General features: G+C 45.8%; 1 protein-coding gene across 1 annotated transcript in view; it reads left to right on the forward strand.

The window, feature by feature from the left end:
* LOC112219326 (astrotactin-2-like) overlaps positions 1-23,685 on the forward strand; it is a 407,720-nt gene that overhangs the window by 308,538 nt on the left and 75,497 nt on the right. The window contains exon 17 of the mRNA XM_024380472.2: positions 10,444-10,706. Coding sequence (XP_024236240.2) covers positions 10,444-10,706 — 263 coding nt within the window. The remainder of the gene's footprint in view (positions 1-10,443; positions 10,707-23,685) is intronic.

Consider the following 23,685-nt stretch of genomic DNA (forward strand, 5'->3'; position numbering starts at 1 on the left):
GACATAAGTGACCCTTTCACCTTGACAAGCCTGCTCAATTTAATAGAGAAACACAATGAGGTGTGCAGAGTTGTAGGATCCAAGTCATGGCCTACTTCCTACCATACCATCTTCAGAGATAGCTGTGCACATGGAGATGTTTCCCCCACGTTGTCCAGGCACTTGGACGGTCGCCCGTTGGTCAATAAGGTTCCGCCCAAGGCGCCAAGTTTTGTCCAGGTTAAAGCCCGCTTCATCAACAAATATTAACTTGTGATGGTTCAAAGCTGCATCAAGAACCATCACCTTCTAAAAATATATTTTGGTTAGTTATTTTTTTTACAATATAGTTCCAATATGATATTGTGAAGTAGCATGTGCATCAAATAGTAACAGTAATACAGTATATAGTGCTGTATCTGAACATACTAGGCCTGCAGTTGTTTCACCCAGTCGTTGTTTCTCTCAAAGCGCACCAGGTAAAAGTGTTTCCTGGTGCCTCTTTAGAAGGGGAGCGATTGTTGGTAGGCTGATGGATGCCTCATTGGCAAAGGTGTCATTGTTCTCCTCAATGGCCTGCTTTATTTCAGACAGCCGTACTGTATGTCATTCCTGGCCCTCACCATTTCCACCATTGCCCACTTCTGCTGGTCGGTCAGCACATGGCAACCACCATGGGGACTTCTGTAAACTCTGAGGGTATAAACAGAGTATACTGTCAATAGATCATACTGTAAGAATACTGTAACATGTTTAGTGAATGTACATGCATTACAATATGTAATTTACAGTAAATGTAATGGTAAAAGAGAGTGCATATCCTGCAGATTTACCGGCTTTCTTGGTGGAATGTTCTCATTATCGAATTGCCAGTTTATTTTTTTCAGATTGGGGTGACCTAATCCGGCAGCCTCTGCCATGGTAAGGCCTCTGTTTACCACATGACCAATGATGATGGCCCGGAATTCATGAGACACAACCTTTCCATGCCATCTGCTTCCCTCTCTCTGATGTCCACCTCTTTGACGGGTCCTATGGCCACCGCTTTGACAGATCCTATGGCCACCTCTTAGATCTCTTTGATGTGTCCTGTGGCCACCTCTTAGATCTCTTTGACGGGTCCTATGGCCACCTCTTTGATCCTATGGCCACCTCTTAGATCTCTTTGATGTGTCCTGTGGCCACCTCTTAGATCTCTTTGACGGATCCTATGGCCACCTCTTAGATCTCTTTGACGGATCCTATGGCCACCTCTTAGATCTCTTTGACGGGTCCTATGGCCACCTCTTAGATCTCTTTGACGGGTCCTATGGCCACCTCTTAGATCTCTTTGATGTGTCCTGTGGCCACCTCTTAGATCTCTTTGACGGGTCCTATGGCCACCTCTTAGATCTCTTTGATGTGTCCTGTGGCCACCTCTTAGATCTCTTTGACGGGTCCTATGGCCACCTCTTTGATCTCTTTGATGTGTCCTGTGACCACCTCTTAGATCTCTTTGACGGGTCCTATGGCCACCTCTTAGATCTCTTTGACGGGTCCTATGGCCATCTCTTAGATCTCTTTGACGGGTCCTATGGCCACCTCTTAGATCTCTTTGACGGGTCCTATGGCCACCTCTTTGACGGGTCCTATGGCCACCTCTTAGATCTCTTTGATGTGTCCTATGGCCACCTCTTAGATCTCTTTGACGGGTCCTATGGCCACCTCTTAGATCTCTTTGACGGGTCCTATGGCCACCTCTTAGATCTCTTTGACGGGTCCTATGGCCACCTCTTAGATCTCTTTGACGGGTCCTATGGCCACCTCTTTGATGGGTCCTGTGGCCACCTCTTAGATCTCTTTGACGGATCCTATGGCCACCTCTTAGATCTCTTTGACGGATCCTATGGCCACCTCTTAGATCTCTTTGACGGGTCCTATGGCCACCTCTTAGATCTCTTTGACGGGTCCTATGGCCACCTCTTAGATCTCTTTGATGTGTCCTGTGGCCACCTCTTAGATCTCTTTGACGGGTCCTATGGCCACCTCTTAGATCTCTTTGATGTGTCCTGTGGCCACCTCTTAGATCTCTTTGACGGGTCCTATGGCCACCTCTTTGATCTCTTTGATGTGTCCTGTGACCACCTCTTAGATCTCTTTGACGGGTCCTATGGCCACCTCTTAGATCTATTTGACGGGTCCTATGGCCATCTCTTAGATCTCTTTGACGGGTCCTATGGCCACCTCTTAGATCTCTTTGACGGGTCCTATGGCCACCTCTTTGACGGGTCCTATGGCCACCTCTTAGATCTCTTTGATGTGTCCTATGGCCACCTCTTAGATCTCTTTGACGGGTCCTATGGCCACCTCTTAGATCTCTTTGACGGGTCCTATGGCCACCTCTTAGATCTCTTTGACGGGTCCTATGGCCACCTCTTTGATGGGTCCTGTGGCCACCTCTTAGATCTCTTTGACGGGTCCTGTGGCCACCTCTTAGATCTCTTTGACGGGTCCTATGGCCACCTCTTAGATCTCTTTGACGGGTCCTATGGCCACCTCTTAGATCTCTTTGACGGGTCCTATGGCCACCTCTTAGATCTCTTTGACGGGTCCTATGGCCACCTCTTATATCTCTTTGACGGGTCCTATGGCCACCTGTTAGACCTCTTTGACGGGTCCTATGGCCACCTCTTAGATCTCTTTGACGGGTCCTGTGGCCACCTCTTAGATCTCTTTGACGGGTCCTATGGCCACCTCTTAGATCTCTTTGACGGGTCCTATGGCCACCTCTTAGATCTCTTTGACGGGTCCTATGGCCACCTCTTAGATCTCTTTGACGGGTCCTATGGCCACCTCTTAGATCTCTTTGACGGGTCCTATGGCCACCTCTTAGATCTTTTTGACGGGTCCTATGGCCACCTCTTAGATCTCTTTGACGGGTCCTATGGCCACCTCTTAGATCTCTTTGACGGGTCCTATGGCCACCTCTTAGATCTCTTTGACGGGTCCTATGGCCACCTCTTAGATCTCTTTGACGGGTCCTGTGGCCACCTCTTAGATCTCTTTGACGGGTTCTATGGCCACCTCTTAGATCTCTTTGACGGGTCCTATGGCCACCTCTTAGATCTCTTTGACGGGTCCTATGGCCACCTCTTAGATCTCTTTGACGGGTCCTATGGCCACCTCTTAGATCTCTTTGACGGGTCCTATGGCCACCTCTTAGATCTCTTTGACGGGTCCTGTGGCCACCTCTTTGACGGGTCCTATGGCCACCTCTTTGACGGGTCCTGTGGCCACCTCTTTGACGGGTCCTGTGGCCACCTCTTTGGCGGGTCCTGTGGCCACCTCTTTGACGGGTCCTGTGGCCACCTCTTTAACGGGTCCTATGGCCACCTCTTAGATCTCTTTGACGGGTCCTGTGGCCACCTCTTTGACGGGTCCTGTGGCCACCTCTTTGACGGGTCCTATGGCCACCACCTGAAATAACAGCCTTTTTGATGATCTGTTTTGAGTTTTGTACTAAGATTTGAAAATTTACCACATACTTGTTAAAATAGTACCAAAGCTATAAAAAAATGTAAATTAGTCAAAACAGGGTAATTTTACATCTGGCCAGAAGTTAATAAGAAAACTATCTTAACAGAGAGAAAAGTCCTCATGTCTGTTGCCTATATAGAATCCCTATACTTTAACGATGACAGCTTCTCCATCCTAGAAGGGGAGATCAACCATTTCCAGGCCCAGGGACATGTACGCTTCTGTGGTGACCTAAATGCCAGAACTGGACAAGAACCTGACACTCTCAGCACTCAGGGGGACAAATACCTACCTGGAGGTGACAGCATTCCCTCCCCAATATGCCCCCCTAGACACAACAACGACAAAACAACCAACAAAAATGTCTCACAATTCCTGCAGCTCTGTCGCAAGCTGGGTCTGTACATAGTCAATGGTAGGCTTCGAGGGGGCTTCGAGGGGACTCCTATGGTACGTTCACCTACAGCTCATCCCTTGGCAGTATCACTATAGATTACTTTGTCATTGACCTCAATCCAGAGTCTCTGAGTGTTCACAGTCAGACCACTGACACCCCTATCAGATCATAGCAAAATCACAGTCTACTTGAACAGAGTAATACTCAATCATGAGGCATCACAGCCAAAGGAACTGCATAATATTAAGGAGGAAAGTAGTGTAGAAACCAACCAGAAAACTATTGAGCAACAACACAATCAATCCCTTTTAGACAACTTCCTGGACAAAACATTTCACTGCCATAGTGAAGGTGTGAACTTGGCAGTAGAAAGCCTAAACAGTATATTTGACATTTCAAATATATAAATTGTCAAGCAGACAACTTAGGAAAATGAACAACAATGATACATGGTTTGATGAAGAATTCAAAAATCTAAGAAAGAAAACCTATCCAACCAAAAACAGAGACCCAGAAAACCTGAGCCTACGCCTTCCACTATAGTGAAATACTAAAACAGTACAGAAATACACTAAGAAAATATGAACAGCACAGAAATCAGCTCAATGTAATTGAATAATCCATAGAATCTAACCACACAAAGAGTTACCATCCAAAATGGAGATGTATGGATAAACCACTTATCCAATCTTTTCTGCTCTATAACAAAGAACAAACAGCAAAAACATATACAAGATCAATGACAAATCTTAGAATCAGCAATTAAAGACGACCAGAACCCACTGGATTCTCCAATTACACTGAATCAGCTACAGGACAAAATACAAACTCTACAACCCAAAAAGGCCTGTGGTGTTGATTATATCCTAAATTAAATGGTAAAATATACAGACCACAAATTCCAATTGGCTGTACTTAAACTCTTTAACATTGTCCTCTCTTACATCTTCACCAATATTTGGAACCAAGGACTGATCACTCCAATCCACAAAATGTGACCCCAATAGCTACCGTGGGATATTCATCAACAGCAACCTTGGGAAATTCCTTTGCATTATCATTAACCGCAGACTCCTACATTTCCTCAGTGAAAACAATGTACGGAGCAAATGTCAAATGGGCTTTTTACCAAATGACCGTACGGCAGTCCACGTATTCACCCTAATAGACAAACAAATGAACCAAAACAAAAGCTATGTCTTCTCATGCTTTGTTGGTATAAAAAAAGTGTTTGACCCAATTTGGCATGAGGGTCTGCTATACAAATGGATGGAAAGACGGGGGAAAGACATATGACGTTATAAAGTCCAAGTACACAAACAATAAGTGTTTCTCTTAAAATTGTCCAAAAACACAGATTTACTTTCACATGGCTGCGGGGTGAGACAGTGATGCAGCTTGAGCTCCACCCTATTCTACATATATATCTACGAATTGGCGAGGGCACAAGAACAGTCTGCAGCACCCAGCCTCAACCTACTAGAATCTGAAGTCAAATGTCTACTGTTTGCTGATGATCTGGTGCTTAAAGCAGCACCTAGATCTTCAGCACAGATTCTGTCAGACCTGGGTCCTGACAGTGTACAAAAATAATGGTGTTCCAAAAAAGGTCCAGTTGCCAGGACTACAAATACAAATTCCATCTCGAAAACTATCCCTACCTCAGTCTAAACATCAGCACCACAGGTCACTTCCACAAAGCCGTGAACGATCTGAGAGACAAGGCAAAACGGGCCTGCTACACCATCAAAAGGAACATCAAATCCGACATCCCCATTAGGATCTGGCAAAAAATACTTGACTCAGTTATAGAACCCATTACCCTTTATGGTTGTAAGGTCTGGGGTCCACTCACAAAGCAAGATCCCACAAAATGGGACAAACACCAAATTGAGCTGCTGCATGCAAATTCAGCAAAAACATCATCAGTGTACAACGTAAAACACCAAAGAATGCATACAGAGCAGAATTAGAAGGATACCCTCTAATTATCAAAATCCAGAAAAGAGAATTCAAACCTTCAATAACAAAGCTATCACCTACAGAAAGATTAACCTAGAGAAGAGTCCCCTCAGCAAGATGGTCCTGGGGCTCTGTTCATAAACACAAAAACAGAGCCCCAGGACAGCAACACAATTCGACCCAACCAAATCATGACAAAACAAAAAGATAATTACTTAAGAATTAACCAAAAAACAGAGCAAACTAGAATGCATCTCAATTGGGTTGAGGTCGAGTGATTGTGGAGGCAGGTCATCTGATGCAGCACTCCATCACTCTCCTTCATGGTCAAATAGCCTTTACACAGCCTGGAGTTGTGTTGGGTCATTGTCCTGTTGAAAAACACATAGTTCCACTAAGTGCAAACCAGATGGGATGGCGTATCGCTGCAGAATGTTGTGGTAGCCATGCTGGTTAAGTGTGCCTTGAATTTGAAAGAAATCACAGACAGTGTCACCAGCAAAGCACCCCCACACCATCACACCTCCTGCTTCATGGTGGGAACCACACATGCGGAGATCATCCGGTCACATACTCTACATTTCACAAAGACACGGCGGTTGGAATCAAAAATCTCACATTTGGGCTCATCAGACTAAATGACATATTTCCACCGATTGAATGTCCATTGCTCTTCTTCTTATTGGTGACCTTTAGTTGTGGTTTCATTACAGCAATTTGACCATGAAGGCCTGATTCACGCAGTCTGCTCTGAACAGTTGATGTTGAGATGTGTCTGTTACTTGAACTCTGTGAAGCATTTATTTGGGCTGCAATTTCTGAGGCTGGTAACTCTAATGATCTTATCCTCTGCAGCAGAGGTAACTAACTATGGGTCTTCCTTTCCTGTGGTGGTCCTCATTAGAGCCAGTTTCATCATAGCACTTGATGGTTTTTGTGACTGCACTTGAATAAACTTTCAAAGTTCTTGAAATGTTCAGGATTGACTGACCTTCATGTCTTAAAGTAATGGCGGACTGTCGTTTCTCTTTGCTTATTTGAGCTGTTCTTGGACTTGGTCTTTTACCAAACAGGGATATCTTCTGTATACCACCCATACCGTGTCACAACACAACAGATTGCTCAAATGCATTAAGAAGGAAAGAAATTCCACAAATTATCTTTTAACAAGGCACACCTGTTAATTGAAATGCATTCCAGGTGACTACCTCATGAAGATGGTTGAGAGAATGCCAAGAGTGTGCAAAGCTGTCATCAAGGCAAATGGTGGCTACTTTGAAGAATCTCAAATATAAATATATTTTGTTTAACACTTTTGTGGTTATTACATATGTGTTATTTAATAGTTTTGATGTCTTTACTATTTTCTATGTTGTATAATAATAATGAAAAATAAAGAAAAACCCTTGAATGAGTAGGTGTGTCCAAACTTTTGACTGGTACTGTATCATATGCCTGACTTCTTCCTACATAAGTAAAATCTGGAATATGCCTTTACTACCATTCATTCCAATTAGCTGATATTTTCACCCCTTTCTGGAACTTTGAGGGTTCATGACAAAGCCCCTTCAGTAATTTAATAGGATTTGTCTGCCTAGAATCTCAGTGTATTTCATGGAACATGTATCTGACTGGATCACAGTGGAGCATATATTCCACTTTTCATACTCTCAATCCTATTTAAGGCTTGGCGGGTTAATGTTAACTTCCAGACGTTATTGTCGCAGGTAACGGATGGAGTTGAAGGGGAAAGGAAGAGGGATGGGTGTATATGCGGCCGGCTATGATGTGAGCTGCCCTGCGAAGCCTGCAGTAAACCTGGGATAATCACAGTGTTTTATTGTGAGGGCCAAGTGATAACAGCTTCTTTCTGTGTTTGTGTTGAGTGCATGTAATTGGACTCTTAGGTCCACCCCTTGAGCCTGTTTACATAGGATGTGGAGGAGAGTATCCCTCCCCCTCCTCTTCCACTACTCCAGTCCCTTCATACGCTCTCTGCTCTGTAGCTGGGCCTGTGTCTGGAGCCCATAGCGTCACCACAACACCAGCCTATTATCAAACTACACGTACAATACACTGCCTGATGACGTACCGTTTGTCTCACACACGTGCATGTGTTGAATGAAAGAGGAAATGTATCGACTGTCACGCAGGTCTTATCTCTGTGTTTGTCGTTTTTACTTCAGTAAATACAGTACACCGAATTCTCGAAACATTAGGAACACCTTCCAAATATTGAGTTCACCCCCTTTTGCCCTCAGAACAGCCTCAATTTGTCGGGGCGTGGACTACAAGGCGTCGAAAGCGTTCCTACAGGGATGCTGGCCCATGTGGGCTCAAGTTGGCTGGATGTCCTTTAGGTGGTGGACCATCCTTGATACACACGGGAAACTGTTGAGCGTTAGTGCGCTACTGCCATACCCCATTCAAAAGCATTTAAATCTTTTGTCTTGCCCATTTACTCTCTGAATGGCACACATACACAATCCATGTCTCAATTCTCTCAAGGCTTAAAACTCTTTCTTTAAAGTGTCTCCTCCCTTTCATCTACACTGATTGAAGTGGATTTAACAAGTGACATCAATAAGGGAGCATAGCTTTAACCTGGATTCACCTGGTCAGTCCATGTCATGGAAAGAGCAGGTGTTTCTAATGTTTTATACACTCAGTGTTTAAATGTTCTCATTATAGCTGGTGTTCCTTTTCTCTGTCTGAATGTTTGTTTTTACATAGGAGATTAATTTAGAACTCTGTCACTGACTAGTGATCTTATCCTGAAAACATCAGATAATCTGCACCTGTGTTACATTTCTGCTCCCCCCCCCATCTACCCCAGTGGAAGCTATTTTTCACTGATGTTCTGTGAGCTAGTACAGCTCGAAATGTGTTTGTGTGTATGAGGGATTGGAACCTGAAGGCATAACTAGCCCTATACTTGGCTGGGCTTTTAAAGAGCTGTCGAGAAAGAAAGCAAGACAAGTGAGTTTTAAGAGAACGGACACACATGCTGATTAAGTTCACACACTGTATGTTTTCCTTTTTCCTCTGAAATATTCCGAAGGCTGCACTAAAATGACTTTTACTCTAAGCTGGTCCCAATTACTCTACCTTGAAGAATGTCACTTTCTCTTTTTTGCCCTCCCTCCTGTAAAGTGTAGCTAGCACAAACCGTGTGACTGTGTGAGGTTGGCCTTTGGTTAGGGAGTAGCAGGCTAACACATCTGCATGTTATTGTGTTTATGCAGTGGTTCCCACCTCTGGCTCTGCCTGGTGTTCTCCTCCCCCTGTTGATTCAGCTCTAGCTCAGCCTTTTTCCTAGACGTCTGGATATGAGACGGATATGAGTCAGTTGATTGCTCTGCAATTGGAGTAAACCTGTAGGCCACATAATGGCACACAATGAGAGACTGAGGCTGGAATTAATTCACTCATAGTCAACCACAATAACATTGCTCCTGTGCAGCAACATGTACAGTTTAGGTAATGGAACTACTTAGACAAGGTATACAGATTGGAAAAACACTACTCATTCTGATATACCATGAAAACATTCATACCCACTTGGTGTTATGAAGACCCCCACAATAAATACACTTTGGGAAGAATTAAGCAAAATCCTCCATAGCACATGATTAATATAATTTCCTCCCATCAGCAGTTTCCATATTGTACATTTGATTGAATGTTGCCATTGCTGAGAGAGACACCTCTCTCCAGCCTGTCTGGTCTCTCCTCCCATCAACACAGACAGACAGCACATCTGCTGCCTCTGCAACACATGGCTGTTTCCTTCCCTCCCTCCATCCCTCCTTCCTTCCTTCCTTCCTTCATTCCATCAATCCATCCATCCATCCATCCAGGGAAACACTCAACACTCAATTAACATTTCTCCCTGTTTCACTCCTTTCCAATGTGACACCTTTAGCCCGCTGGCACAGAACGTTATGCGCGAGAATTCCCCGTCGATGAGAAAATCAAACAATGCTTATTTACACTATGCAGGAATAAGTCATCACCCACCGTTCATTCCCGGTGGAGGAGTTTATGACAATGAGGGATTATTTTGGTTGACCGCAATAGAAAGTAGATCCAGATGGCAGAACATGTGATGTGAGTGAGGCGGTCATGTGAAACTCAGTCAGGGGAGAGTGGAGACGGAGTGGATAGAAAGTAGTGAGTGCAGCTGTCAGTCCTGTGTTATGGCAATTCAGGACATGTGGCAGACATACATTGATGCAAGTTTCTGTGTGTCAGTCTATATGTGTTTGGATCTGGTCCTCTCATCGTTCAGACAACCTTCTATCAATAATGATGGGGTCTCTCTTGCAAAAGAGATTTCATTTCAATGAGACTAACCTGTGTAAATAAAGCTAAATGAAAGGTAAATTCCCTTGTCTGTCACAAACTGTGTTTGAATTGGTAGGTGTTGCTCCCAACCACTGACACAGGGTCAGCTATTTCTCATAATGGTTAAGGTTAGGACTGATATAATCTGATGTTAGAATACAGACTGTTTTTCAGTTTTCATACCCTGTCCTCTCACTGTCTAAACATGCCCTCTCTCCTTCCCTCTCCTCTCCATCTCCCAGAGGTGACAGACCAGGGCAGCAGGCGCGAGCTCAAATCCATGCCCTTCATCAGCTACCTGTCTGGGCTGCTGAAGACCCAGCTACTGGCGGAGGACCTGGTGAGCGGTGTGGAGATTCGCTGTGAGGAGAAGGGCAGCTGCCCCTCGGCCTGCCACCTGTGCCATCAGGCAGGCCGTGAGCAGCCCTTACCCATCCCTGTCCTGCTGGAGGTCAGCCGCATCGTGCCCCTTTACAGCCTGGTGCAGGACAACGTCACCAAGGAGGTGAGGGGGGACGGTGGGAGGGAGGGATGGAGGGGGGGGACCCTATACAGTCTGGTGCAAAGGTGAACTTCACCAAATAGGTGAGGATAGAGGGAGGGAGGGACGGAGAGAGGGGGAACAGAGGAAGATAAGGATAGTGGGAGCAGAATAGGGATGATGGGGGAGATTCCTCTATAATCTGGTACAGAACTACATCACCAAATAGGTGAGGGAGGGAAGGAGGGAGGCAGTGGAGAGGGAAGGAGTGAAGGAGGGAGGAAGATTAGATAGAGGGAGGGAAGGAAGTAGGCAGTGGAGAGGGAAGGAGAGAGGCATTGGAGAGGGAATGAGGAAAGGAGGGAGGCAGTGGAGAGGGAATGAGGATAGGAGGGAGACAGTGGAGAGGGAAGGAGGAAAGGAGGGAAACAGTGGGGAGGGGAGGAGAGAGGCATGGGAGAGGGCTATAAGAAAGGAGGGAGGCAGTGGAGAGGGAAGGAGGAAAGGAGGGAGACAGTGGGGAGGGGAGGAGAGAGGCATTGGAGAGGGCAATAAGAAAGGAGGGATGCAGTGGAGAGGGAAGGAGGAAAGGAGGGAGACAGTGGAGAGGGAACTAGGGGAGGAGGGTGGCAGTGGAGACGGAAGAAGGGGGAAAGTGGAGGGAGATGGAGGGAAGGAAGTAGACAGTAGAGACGGAAGGAAATAGGCAGTGGAGAGGGAAGGAGGAAATGAGAGAGGTAGTGAAGAGGTAAGGAGGGAGGCAGTGCGGAGGGAAGGAGGGAAGGAAGGAGGCAGTGGAGAGGGAGGGAAGGAAGGTTGGAGTGTGGCAGTGGAGAGGGAATGAGGAAATGAGGGAGCCAGTGGAGAGGAAAGGAGGGAGGCAGTGGAGAGGGAACTAGGGGAGGAGGGAAGCATTGGAGAAGGAAGGGGGGGAGTAGGCAGTGGAGACCGAAGGGGGAAAGGAGGTAGGCATTGGAGAGGGAAGAAGGGATGCGGTGGAGAGGGAACTAGGGAATGAGGGAGGCAGTGGAGAGGGAAGGCCGGAGGGGGTGGAAAGGGAACAAGGGAAGGAGGGAGGCAGTGGAGAGGGAAGGCCGGAGGGGGTGGAAAGGGAACAAGGGAAGGAGGGAGGCAGTGGAGAGGGAAGGCCGGAGGGGGTGGAAAGGGAACAAGGGAAGGAGGGAAGGAGGGAGGCAGTGGAGAGGGAAGGCCTGAGGGGGTGGGAAGGGAACACGGGAAGGAGGGAGGCAGTGGAGAGGGAAGGGGAAGGAAGTTGGCAGTGGACAGGGAAGGAAGTAGGCAGTGGAGAGGGAAGGAGGGAGGCAGAAGATAGGGAAGGAGGAAAGGAGGGAGGCAGTGGAGAGAGATGGAGAAAATGAGGGAGACAGTGGATAGGGAAGGAGGAAAGGAGGGAGGCAGTGGAGAGGGAAGGGGAAGGAAGTAGGTATCGGAGAGGGAAGAATGGAATCAGTCTAGAGGGAACTATGGAAGGAGAGGTAGTGGAGAGGGAAGGTGGAAAGGAGGGAGATAGTGGAGAGGGAACTAGGGGAGGATGGAGGCAGTGGAGAGGGAAGGTGGAAAGGAGGGAGATAGTGGAGAGGGAACTAGGGGAGGATGGAGGCAGTGGAGAGGGAAGGTGGAAAGGAGGGAGATAGTGGAGAGGAAACTAGGGGAGGATGGAGGCAGTGGAGAGGGAAGGTGGAAAGGAGGGAGATAGTGGAGAGGGAAGGGGGGATGCATTGGAAAGGGAAGGCTCAAAGGAGAGAGGCAGTGGAGAGGGAAGGCTCAAAGGAGAGAGGCAGTGGAGAGGAAAGGTGGAAAGGAGGGAGATAGTGGAGAGGGAACTAGGGGAGGATGGAGGCAGTGAAGAGGGAAGGGGGAGGAAGTGGAGAGGGAAGGGGGAAGGAAGTAGGCAGTGGAGAGGGAAGGCTCAAAGGAGAGAGGCAGTGGAGAGGGAAGGCTCAAAGGAGAGAGGCAGTGGAGAGGGCTATAAGAAAGGAGGGAGGCAGTGGAGAGGGAATGAGGAAATGAGGGAGACAGTGGAGAGGGAAGGAGGAAAGGAGGGAGACAGTGGGGAGGGGAGGAGAGAGGCATTGGAGAGGGCAATAAGAAAGGAGGGATGCAGTGGAGAGGGAAGGAGGAAAGGAGGGAGACAGTTGAGCGGGAAGTAGGAAAGGTGGGAGGCAGTGGAGAGGGAACTAGGGGAGGAGGGTGGCAGTGGAGACGGAAGAAGGGGGGAAGTGGAGGGAGATGGAGAAGGGAAGTAGAGACGGAAGGAAATATGCAGTGGAGAGGGAAGTAGGAAGTAGGGAGGGAGGCAGTGGAGAGGGAAGAGGCTAGTGGGAGGAGCTATACAGGCTCATTGTAATGTCTGAAATGGAATCAATGGAATGGTACCAAACACATCAATCACAACGTGTTTGACTCCGTTCCATCCATTACATTGAGCCGTCCTCCTACAGCTCCTCCAGACTTCGCTGGTGGAGACGGATGGAGGGAGGCAGTAGAGAGAGATGAAGGGAAGGTGAGTGGCAGAGAGGGGGCGATGGGGAGCTCTTCTCTGTTTGATAAAGAGCTACATCACCACGGAGGTGAAGGGAAAGGAGGAGGAGGAGGAGAGAGGGAAAGGAGGATGGTTGGTGATGGTTAGTGGAGGAGAGGTGATGATGGGGGTTTGGGGGGAACAGCCACGTCTAGAATGATATCATGGAATAGGTGAAACATGGATGGAGAAAAAGGAGGGTGAAAAGGGAGAGGTAGGTGGAAGTGTCAAGACAACAGTACAGTGTACTGGGTGTGAACAGGAATTAAAGCAATTTCATAGAATAAAATTATATTTCAATATAAAATAAACTGGTAAAAATAGATGTGCCATCTGGTCAAAGAGTTCATCCCAAAGTTCATTGTAACTGTACAGGAAATGATAGAAAAGGAAACATGTTTTATTTCTTCACACACCCAGTCTTAATGTAGCTGCTTTGATAAGATTACAGTATACAGTATGTTAAGGACATTCTTTCAACACAGTGAACTTGACACAATCATACTTGGCTGTAGATGTAGTTATCAAAAATCCCCCTAGGTGGAGTAAGTGGGTTACCTTTCAAAATAAATTGGTATGTCGAGAAAGGTGACATCATGGTTTTCTCTTTTGGTGGGGATAAATGAAGAGAGTCGTGTGCGTGCATGTGATTGTGTATAATATGATGGTTTTCCTTACTCTCTGTGGATTCAACTGTATTGTCTTGTCACGACTGTGTTGTTGTTCTGAGTGACGTTTCCCCCTTGAGAGGAGCCTTTGGTTATTAAACTGGACCAAAATATAAGAGCAACATGCAACAATTTTAAATATTGTACTGAGTTACAGTTCATATAAGCAAATTAGTCAATTGAAATAAATACATTTGGCCCTAATCTATGGATTTCACATGACTGGAAATACAGATATGCATCTGTTGGTCACAAGTACCTTTAAAAAAAAGTAGGGGCGTCCATCAGAAAACCAGTCAGTATCTGGTGTGACCACCATTTGCCTCATGCAGCGCGACACATCTTCTTCGCATAGTTGTCAGGCTGTTGATTGTGGCCTGTGGAATGTTGTATCCTGATGAAGACAGCTTGGTTGTCAAAACGTTGGTAATTCAATTTTTGTTTTCTACTCCGCTAGCCAGCACCTCGCCTAAATAGATGTGCGTTTCTTTTTCTTCTAGACTGTGGAATGTTGTCCCACTCCTCCTCATTGGCTGTGCAAAGTTGCTGGATATTGGATACTGTAACACTCTGTCGGACACGTCGATCCAGAGTATCCCAATCATTCTCAATGGGTGACATGTCTGGTAACCATGCAGGCCATGGAAGAACTGGGACATATTCAGCTTCCAGGAATTGTGTACAGATCCTTGCGACATTGGGCTGTGCACTATCATGCTAAACATGAGGTGATGTTGGTGGATAAATGGCACGACAGTGGCCCTCAGGATCTCATCACGGTATCTCTGTGAATTCATACCATAACCCCAACGCCACCATGGGGCTTTCTGTTCACAACGTTGACATCAGCCAACCGCTCACCCACACGTGGTCTGCTGTTGTGAAGTCAGTTGGACGTACTTCCAAATTCTCTAAAATGGCATTGGAGGTGGCTTATGGTAGAGAAATAAACATTAAGTTCTCTGGCAACAGCTCTGGTGGACATTCCTGCAGTCAGCATGCCAATTGCAAGCTCCCTCAAAACTTGAGACATCTGTGGCATTGTGTTGTGTGATAAAACTGCAACTGCATTTTAGATTGGCCATTTTTTGTCCCCAGGACAAGGTGCACCTGTGTAAAGATCATGCTGTTTAATCAGCTTATTGATATGCCACACATGTCAGGTGGATGGATTATCTTGCCAAAGGAGAAATGCTCATTAACAAGGATGTAAACAAATTTGTGCTCAAAATAAAAAGAGAATTAAGCTTTTTGGGCGTAATGAACATTTCTGGGATCTTTTATTTCAGCTCATGAAACATGGGACCAACACTTTACATGTTGCATTTATATTTGTGTTAAGTGTAGATACACTATATATACAAAAGTATGTGGACACCCCTTCATGTAATCTCCATAGACAAACATTAGCAGTAGAAGGGTCTTACTGAAGAGCTCAGTGACTTTCAACGTGGCACCTTCATAGAATGCCACCTTTCCAACAAGACAGTTCGTAAAATTTCTGTCCTGGTTGAGCTTCCCCGGTCAACTGTGTTGTTTTTCTGAAGTGGAAAGGTTTAGGAGCAACAACGGCTCATGCCGCAAAGTGGTAGGCCACACAAGCTCACAGAACGGACCGTTAGTGCTGAAACGCGTAGCGTGTAAAAATCGTCTGCCCCCGGTTGCAACACTCCCTACCGAGTTCCAAGCTGCCTAAGAACTGTTCGTTGGGAACTTAATGAAATGGGTTTCCATGGCCAAGCAGCTGCACACAATACTAAGATCACCATGCGCAATGACAAGCGTTGGCTGGAGTGGTGTAAAGCTCGCCGCCATTGGACTCTGGAGCAGTGGAAATGCGTTAAATCACGCTTCACCATCTGACAGCCCGATGGACGGATGCCATTAGAACGCTACAAGCCTCAATGCATAGTGCCAACTGTAAAGTTTGGTGGAGGAGGAACAATTGTCTGGGGCTGATTTTCATGGTTCGTGCTAGGCCCCTGAATTACATCGAAGGGAAATCTCAATGCTACAGCATACAATGACATTCTAGACAATTTTGTGCTTCCAACTTTGTGGCAACAATAAGAGAAAGGCACCTTCCTGTTTCAGCAATACCCCCGTGCATAAACGAGATCAGTACAGCAATAGTTTGTCGAGACAAGGACACACACACTGCAGAATCCGATGTTTGTCCATTAGCGTCCAATTCCGAAGGTTAACTTTATTCATTAAGGTTTGGGATAGGGTTAAAACAAAACAAATGTAGGCATTAATTCTGAATGGTTAAGGTAAGGGTCAATGTTTGAGATAGGGTTAAAAGTCCAACACAGCTGTTTTTATCTCAATATAAAATAATTTGCTGGTAACAATTAAGTAACCTCCTGTGATTGTTTTCAATTAAAATGGCCATAAAGAAACAAAAAAATGACTTCTTAGCAAGGATTAACTTCTCAAGCAAGAATTTTGCGAGGACTGTCTGGGTCTGAGTGGGGAGGAGAAAACAGAAAATGATGTCTGTTATTGGCAGAGAGGTTTAGAACTCTCTTTTCTATTGGTCTAGTGGCCTGTGTTGAAGACATCTCCTGACATTCTGCTTACCTGGACGGACGTCGAATTTCACAGTAGATCTTGAGCGAACTGGCTGCACAAAGATACACACACAGAGAGACACACACACACACAGAGAGAGACACACACACAGACACAGACACATACAGCACCACCACCACCACCCCCGAGACCATACCGGTTCATGCTCCCCCAATCAAACATCTAATTACCCTGCCTGACTGACATTATAGCAGGCAGCACAGCAGCAATATCACACACACACACATGCACAACAACAAAGATCCCAGCCTGTACGTGCCACTCATAACAAGCACCTTTCTCAGCCACAAAAAAAACAAGCACAATCAATAGCAGACAGCCCCTAGTGGGCTCTGTCGATACATAACCGTGAGGAAGAGCAAAGTGTCCTCTTTATCTCCCCCCTCTTCCCTCTGGTGTTCTGGGGACAGGTGGGGAGGCAGGCTGCGGTGGATCGCTGGCGAGGGATTATTAGCTTGTTATTGATGTCATCGACCCTACGGAGACAAGCCAGTGCTGCTGTTCTTGGCCGGCTCTCTCAAAGACTCCTGCTTCTATTAGCATAGCAGACACAATGGCCTGACCATGCATCTCTACTGCACAATAGAGACAGTCCCCTGATTGAGACTGTGCCTTTTGTTTTCCCCCTCTCCCCCACCCCGACTTAGAAATAGACGGCCATGCAAAAAGCTTTCACTAAAATGAGATGAGATTCCATCAGCACCATAAAATAAGGGAATCAGGGTTGTCTATTGTGAAGCGAAAAGGAAAGGATGTTGTCCCTACTTGTGTGCCTGTGTGTATAAATCCAGTTTGTATCTCCAGCCATGCATGCTAAACATGCATGCTAAACTACCTGCTGCTTTCAATGCCTAGCTGCCGTCTGGCACTGGCTGCTGCTGCCCTTACTGCCTCTGACGAGGATTGTCATGTTCCTTCCGTCAATCTGCCCATTACAGAGGTAGACAGGTATTATGTTACTATCTGGAATCTGCTTTCTCAAAAAACAGCCCTACAGGAAAAATGGGGTGAAGGATTAAAACAACAGATTGTCTGTTCAGGGCCTTCTCTTGTATCAGTTGGATCCTGTTTTCATCCTGGCATTGACATGGCATTCACTGTCCCCCTCCTCACCTCAACAACTCGGTTCCAGGAAATCATTTTTGAGAAAGAGAAAGAAATAGTCACTCTCTGACTTTGTCTCCAATGCTATGATTACGACAGGGCTAGTTTAAGGATTTGACAAAGAAAACAAAAGGAGGAAAAAAACAATGTTCTTTGAAGCGGTTTTTCATGACATGTTATCTACAAGGTTTATCTCCCAGACGGATAATGACAGAGCCCTCTTACCACCTCTGAGGAAGTGTTGATTCAGGCCTGTTATGAATGTATGTTTCATAACCCCAGATCCTACCCCACACTGAGACTATATCGTACCAATCCTGAGCCCTAACGATAAGCAGTTAGCTATTCTCCCCCTAGAAGAACCCTCCCCTGGCCCTGTTTCAGTGACGGAGCCCAATACCTCAATGGATAAATAAATAAACTCATGCCAGTAGAGGTTGCCAGCAGGCCTGTGTCCTGCACGGCCCTGATTGAATTATGGCAGACCTTTTGAACAAATTGGCTGTGAGGCTAATGACTCAGAATGCTGTAAATTTTGACGAGTGACCCCCACCCACCCACCTTGCCCCCCTTCCCCACCACGACACCCACCCCCACGTCTTTTTTGCTTTCGTAAATCCGTGGAGGTGGAGTTCAGACGCAGGTTTGGATCGTGCAGCCTCCTTAAATTTGTTAATCTCAGGGTTTAGGGAGAATGAATGAGTTTACAAAGGCGACCTCTCAACTCTTGTTATTTTGTGTGCTTTCTGCTGAATCTGAGGAGCTGGGGGTGAGTGATGGGATGTGTCTGGTGATGGTGTAATTGAATGAAAACTGTATTTGTTTGGATGTCTTCTTCAAACCCCCCGGAAACTGTTTACCCCCAAGTGCACCAAGGCTGCAGGTTTATCCAATAAGCTCTAAGCCTCCCTAAGAAAGGTTACAACAACAGATCTGGCTACTGCCACCTCTAGCTAGAATTAGTCACCCCCCCAAAAAAGTGTGAAGCCACCGCTTTTGACCAAATGTATTTATTTGAACACGAACAGGCTAGAAAGCCACAACACAATGCCATTCAAGTTGCCATTAAGCCCGGATCAAATTAGCTTAGAGCATCCTTAAGACCAGCTCGGCTCTCCTAAAACTCAATATGGGCCTGTTATAAGGGTTCCCTAGTGACCTTGCTTCCACCCCAGCCATCATTAACCCTCCTGTGAACCACCCAATGTCCACTAGTTCCTGGAAGTCCTCCATTCGATGGAGTTCCTAGAAACTGGAGATATAGATGTTCGATCCATTTTTAACGGTATTAACCTGAGTGATCTAGAGAGGTCCTCACCACACCGCACCTCACCGCTGTCAAATGCTATGCTGCTATCCTGCTCCTCGCTGACTCTCACCACCCTGTATCCTCCAATAAATCAATAGTGCGGGCCAGCTGGCTAGTGTTGTCACATATTAGCCAGAGAAAATGGACAGTAATGTGGCTGGCGTAGATTAGCCAAACAGATTAATATGCTAGGAGGTCACCATGATCCCCTGCTCTTCTTGTAAGTGACGATGGCTTTCTACGTAGTGAGTCACACCAGGGTGCCACGCTGTCTGCTAGCTAGTGTGATATGAGAGGATCTGGTGGCGTGGCCCCAAGCAGGATAGGCAGTACACTGCCTGGGGCCAAATACACTGCCTGGGGAGATATATCACACTGGTCCGAGTGGAGAAGAGTGTGTAGAATTGAATCAAATCAAATGAGTGTTCATGAAAATGAGTGTGGAATAGCAGAATGGAAGTGTTAAGAGGGACAAAAGAACCCTGACTCTGAAATCTATAAGTTAATGCTTTGTCATGAAGGCATTACAATAAAGTGCTACACCATTCCGGCTATTAAAGGCCCAGTGATGTAAAAGACAAAAAACATGATTTTTCTGTGTTTTATATATATTTCCACACTATGAGGTTTGAGTAACACTGTGAAATTGTGAAAATTATGATAATGCCCTTTTAGTGTGAGAGCTGTTTGAAAAGGCCGACGGAATTTTCTGCCTGTTTTGGTGGGATGGCGTTTTGACCTTCCAAGGTGACTTCACCATTTGGTAAATTAGTTAATAGACCAATACAAAGGAGAGTTTCAAACCTCGCCGCCAATAACATCTGGTTTTTAGTTTTACCTCTTCACTCAAACCACTCCCAGACAGTCCTAGCAGAATTCTTGCTTGAGAAATTGATATTTGCTAAAAAGTTATGTTTGTTTCTTTTTTTTACCATTATAATTGAAAACAATAACAGTAAGGTACTCAATTGTTACCCAGAAATGATTTTGATTTTAAGATAAAAATGGCTGCATTGGAACATTAATAAAATGTGTCCTTTGTTCTACTTATGTTGTTAGCATACAATCCCACCCCCTGAAGGGGGCCTCCCTGTATGACACAGGCCATTTTTCATGAAGTGCAAAGCAGTGGGATATCGCTTCCTCCCCACCCCACCCCCAGTAACACTTTCCACAATGTATATGGATCCATCAGTGTTCTGGGAAGAGCATAATCTAGTGTTAATCAATACAGGATAGTGTATCATCCTGTCATCCACTGCCATGCAATGACTTGACTAACGGGATTGGACAGATTTTTTATTTATTTTTATTTATTTATTTCACCTTCTATTTCACCATTTAACCAGGTAGGCCAGTTGAGAACAGGTTCTCATTTACAACTGCGGCCTGGCCAAGATAAAGCAAAGCAGTTCAACAAAATCAACACAGAGTTACACATAAACAAACGTACAGTCAATAATCTATGTACAGTGGAAATGTAGAAGAGTAAGGAGATTGGCATTAAATAGGCCCTAGAAGTGAAAATAATTACAATTTAGCATTAATACTGGAGTGTTAGATGATGATGTGCAAGTGGAGATACTGGGGTGCAAAATAGCAAGAGGGTAAGTAATAATATGGGGATGAGGTAGTCGGGTGTGCTATTTACAGATTGGCTGTGTACAGGTACAGTGATTGGTAAGCTGCTCTGACAGCTGATGCTTAAAGTTAGAGAGGGAGATATAAGACTCCAGCTTCAGAGATTTTTGCAATTCGTTCCAGTCATTGGCAGCAGAGAACTGGAAGGAAAGGCGGCCAAAGGAAGTGTTGGCTTTGGGGATGATTAGTGCAATATACTTGCTGTAGCGTGTGCTACGGGTGGGTGTTGCTATGGTGGCCAGTGAGCTGAGATAAGGCGGGGCTTTACCTAGCAAAAATGTATAGATGACCTGAGCCAGTGGGTTTGGCGATGGATATGTAATGAGGGCCAGCCAACGAGAGCATACAGTTCGCAGTGGTGGGTAGTATATGGGGCTTTGGTGATAAAACGCATGACTACATCCAGTTTGCTGAGTAGAGTGTTGGGGGCTATTTTGTAAATTACATCGCCGAAGTCAAGGATCGGTAGGATAGTCAGTTTTACGAGGGTATGTTTGGCGACATGAGTGAAGGAGGTTTTGTTGCAAAATTGGAAGCCGATTCTAGATTTAATTTTGGATTGCTGCAGGGGGTGCTGAGATGTTGGTCAGGGTAGGGGTAGCCAAGTGGAAAGCATGGCCAGCCGTGGAAAAATGCTTATTAAAATGATCGATTATTGTAAATTTATTGGTGGTGACAGTGTTTCCTATCCTCAGTGCAGTGGGCAGCTGGGAGGAGGTGCTCTTATTCTCCATGGACTTTACAGTGTCCCAAATTCTTTTGGAATTAATGTTACAGGAAGCAAATTTCTGTTTGAAAAAGCTAGCCTTAGCTTTCCTAACTGACTGAGTGTATTTGTTCCTGACTTCCCTGAAAAGTTGCATATCGCGGGGGCTATTCGATTCTAATGCAGAACGCCACAGGATGTTTTTCTGGGGTGAACCAAAGGCTGCATATGTTCTTAGTTCTACATTTTTTTAATGGGGCATGCTTATTTAAGATGGAGAGGAAAGCGCTTTTGAAGAGCAACCAGGCATCCTCTACTGATAGGATTAGGTCAGAATCCTTCCAGGATACCCGAGCCAGGTCGATTAGAAAGACCTGCTCACTGAAGTGTTTTAGGGATCATTTGACAGTGATGAGGGGTGGTCGTTTGACTGCGGACCCAGTACGCACGCAAGCAATGAGGCAGTGATCGTGGAGATCCTGGTTGAAGACTGCAGAGGTGTATTTAGAGGGCATGTTGGTCAGGGAGATATCTAAAGATATCTAAAATGGTGCCCATGGTTACGGATTTAGGGTTGTACCTGGTAGGTTTCTTGATGATTTGTGTGAGATTGAGGGCATCTAGCTTAGATTGTTGAACGACCGGGGTGTTAAGCATGTCCAAGTTTAGGTCACCTAACAGTACGAACTCTGAAGATAGGGGGGGCGATCAATTCACATATGGTGTCCAGGGCACAACTGGGGGCCGAGGGGGGGTCTATAACAAGCGGCAACGGTGAGAGACTTGTTTCTGGATAGTTGGATTTTTAAAAGTAAAAGCTCGAATTGTTTGGGCACAGACCTGGATAGTATGACAGAACTCTGCAGGCTATCTTTGCAGTAGATTGCAACTTCGCCCCCTTTGGCAGTTCTATCTTTTCAGAAAATGTTATAGTTAGGGATGGAAATTTCAGGATTTTTGGTGGCCTTCCTGAGCCAGGATTCAGACATGGCTAGGTTGGCATAAAAGTGAATAAAACAAACTTAGGGCGGGGGAATCTAATGTTAATATGCATGAAACCAAGGCTTTTACGGTTACATAAGTCAACAAATGAGAGCGCCTGGGGAATGGGTGTGATGCTGGGGGCTGCAGCGTTAATCTCTACATCACCAGAGGAACAGAGGAGGAGTAGGATAAGAGAACGGCTAAAGGTTAAAAGAACTGATCATCTAGTGATTTCAGAACAGATAGTAAAAGGAGCAAGTTTCTGGGTGCGGAAGAATAGATTGAAGGCATAATGTACAGACAAGGGTATGGTAGGATGTGAGTACAGTGGAGGTAAGCCTAGGCATTGAGTGACGATAAGAGATGTTTTGTCTCTAGAGGCACCATTTAAGCCAGGTGCCGTCACCGCATGTGTGGGGGTTGGAACATAAGGGCTAGCTAAGGTATATTGAGCAGTTCTGGAGGCTCTACAGTGAAATAAGACCAAAATGACTAACCAAAAGAGCAATAGACAAGGTATATTGACGTTAGGGAGAGGCATGTGTAGCCGAGTGATCATAGGGTCCAGTGAGTAGCTAGGCGAGCTGTAGGCATGGCGATTCAGACAGCTAGCAGGCCGGGGCTAGCAGATGGGCCTCAGGGGAACGTTGCAATGGGAGAGTATGTTGAAACCCCCTCGGACGGTTACGTCGGCAGACCAGTCGTGATGGATCGGCGGGGCTCCGTGTCGCCAGCAAAGGGTCCCGGCCAATTGACAGAAGAGGTATTGAAGCACAGGAATTATCTGATGGAATTCTTTGGCTAGCTGGGAGAAGGGCCTAGCTTGAGGCTTCCTCCAGGCTAACTGGTGCTTGCTTCGGGACAAAGACGTTAGACAGGAGTAGCCACTCGAATGATCCCGAGTAAAGGTTTAGAGCTTACGGTAGGAATCCAGAGATGTGATAGAGAAAAGCAATCCGATATGTTCTGTGTAGATATCGCGCTGTGTAGCCTGGGCTGAGGCTGGCAGTCTGGGTTAACCGTGATGGCCGCTAGCAGTGACTAACTGACTAGTAGCTAGTTAGCTGGCTAGCTCCTGAAGGGGATTCCGGTTCAAAAGTGTAAAAATATCAGATCCATACCACATTGTGTGAGGCGGGTTGCAGGAGAGTATGTTCAGTCCGTAGATGGAAAATTAGATTTAAAAAATAATAATAATACAAATATATACGAAATATATACGAAGAAAAATTATATAATGTATTCAAGGGATGGGAAATGACAATCAAAACAGACATCCCCACTGCTACGCCATCTTGGATGTATAACAGGATGTAGTTCCGCCCCGTGTTTTGGCTGCATGCAGAATTGCGCCCGGTCACGTGGAGAGATTTTCCTGTGTTTGTGTGTCACATATTTTGTTATATTCTAAACATGCTTAACATATTAACACTTCCCATATATCCCTAAAAGGC

The sequence above is a fragment of the Oncorhynchus tshawytscha genome, linkage group LG20, assembly GCF_018296145.1.
Source record: "Oncorhynchus tshawytscha isolate Ot180627B linkage group LG20, Otsh_v2.0, whole genome shotgun sequence".
In the NCBI taxonomy this organism is placed as follows: domain Eukaryota; kingdom Metazoa; phylum Chordata; class Actinopteri; order Salmoniformes; family Salmonidae; genus Oncorhynchus; species Oncorhynchus tshawytscha.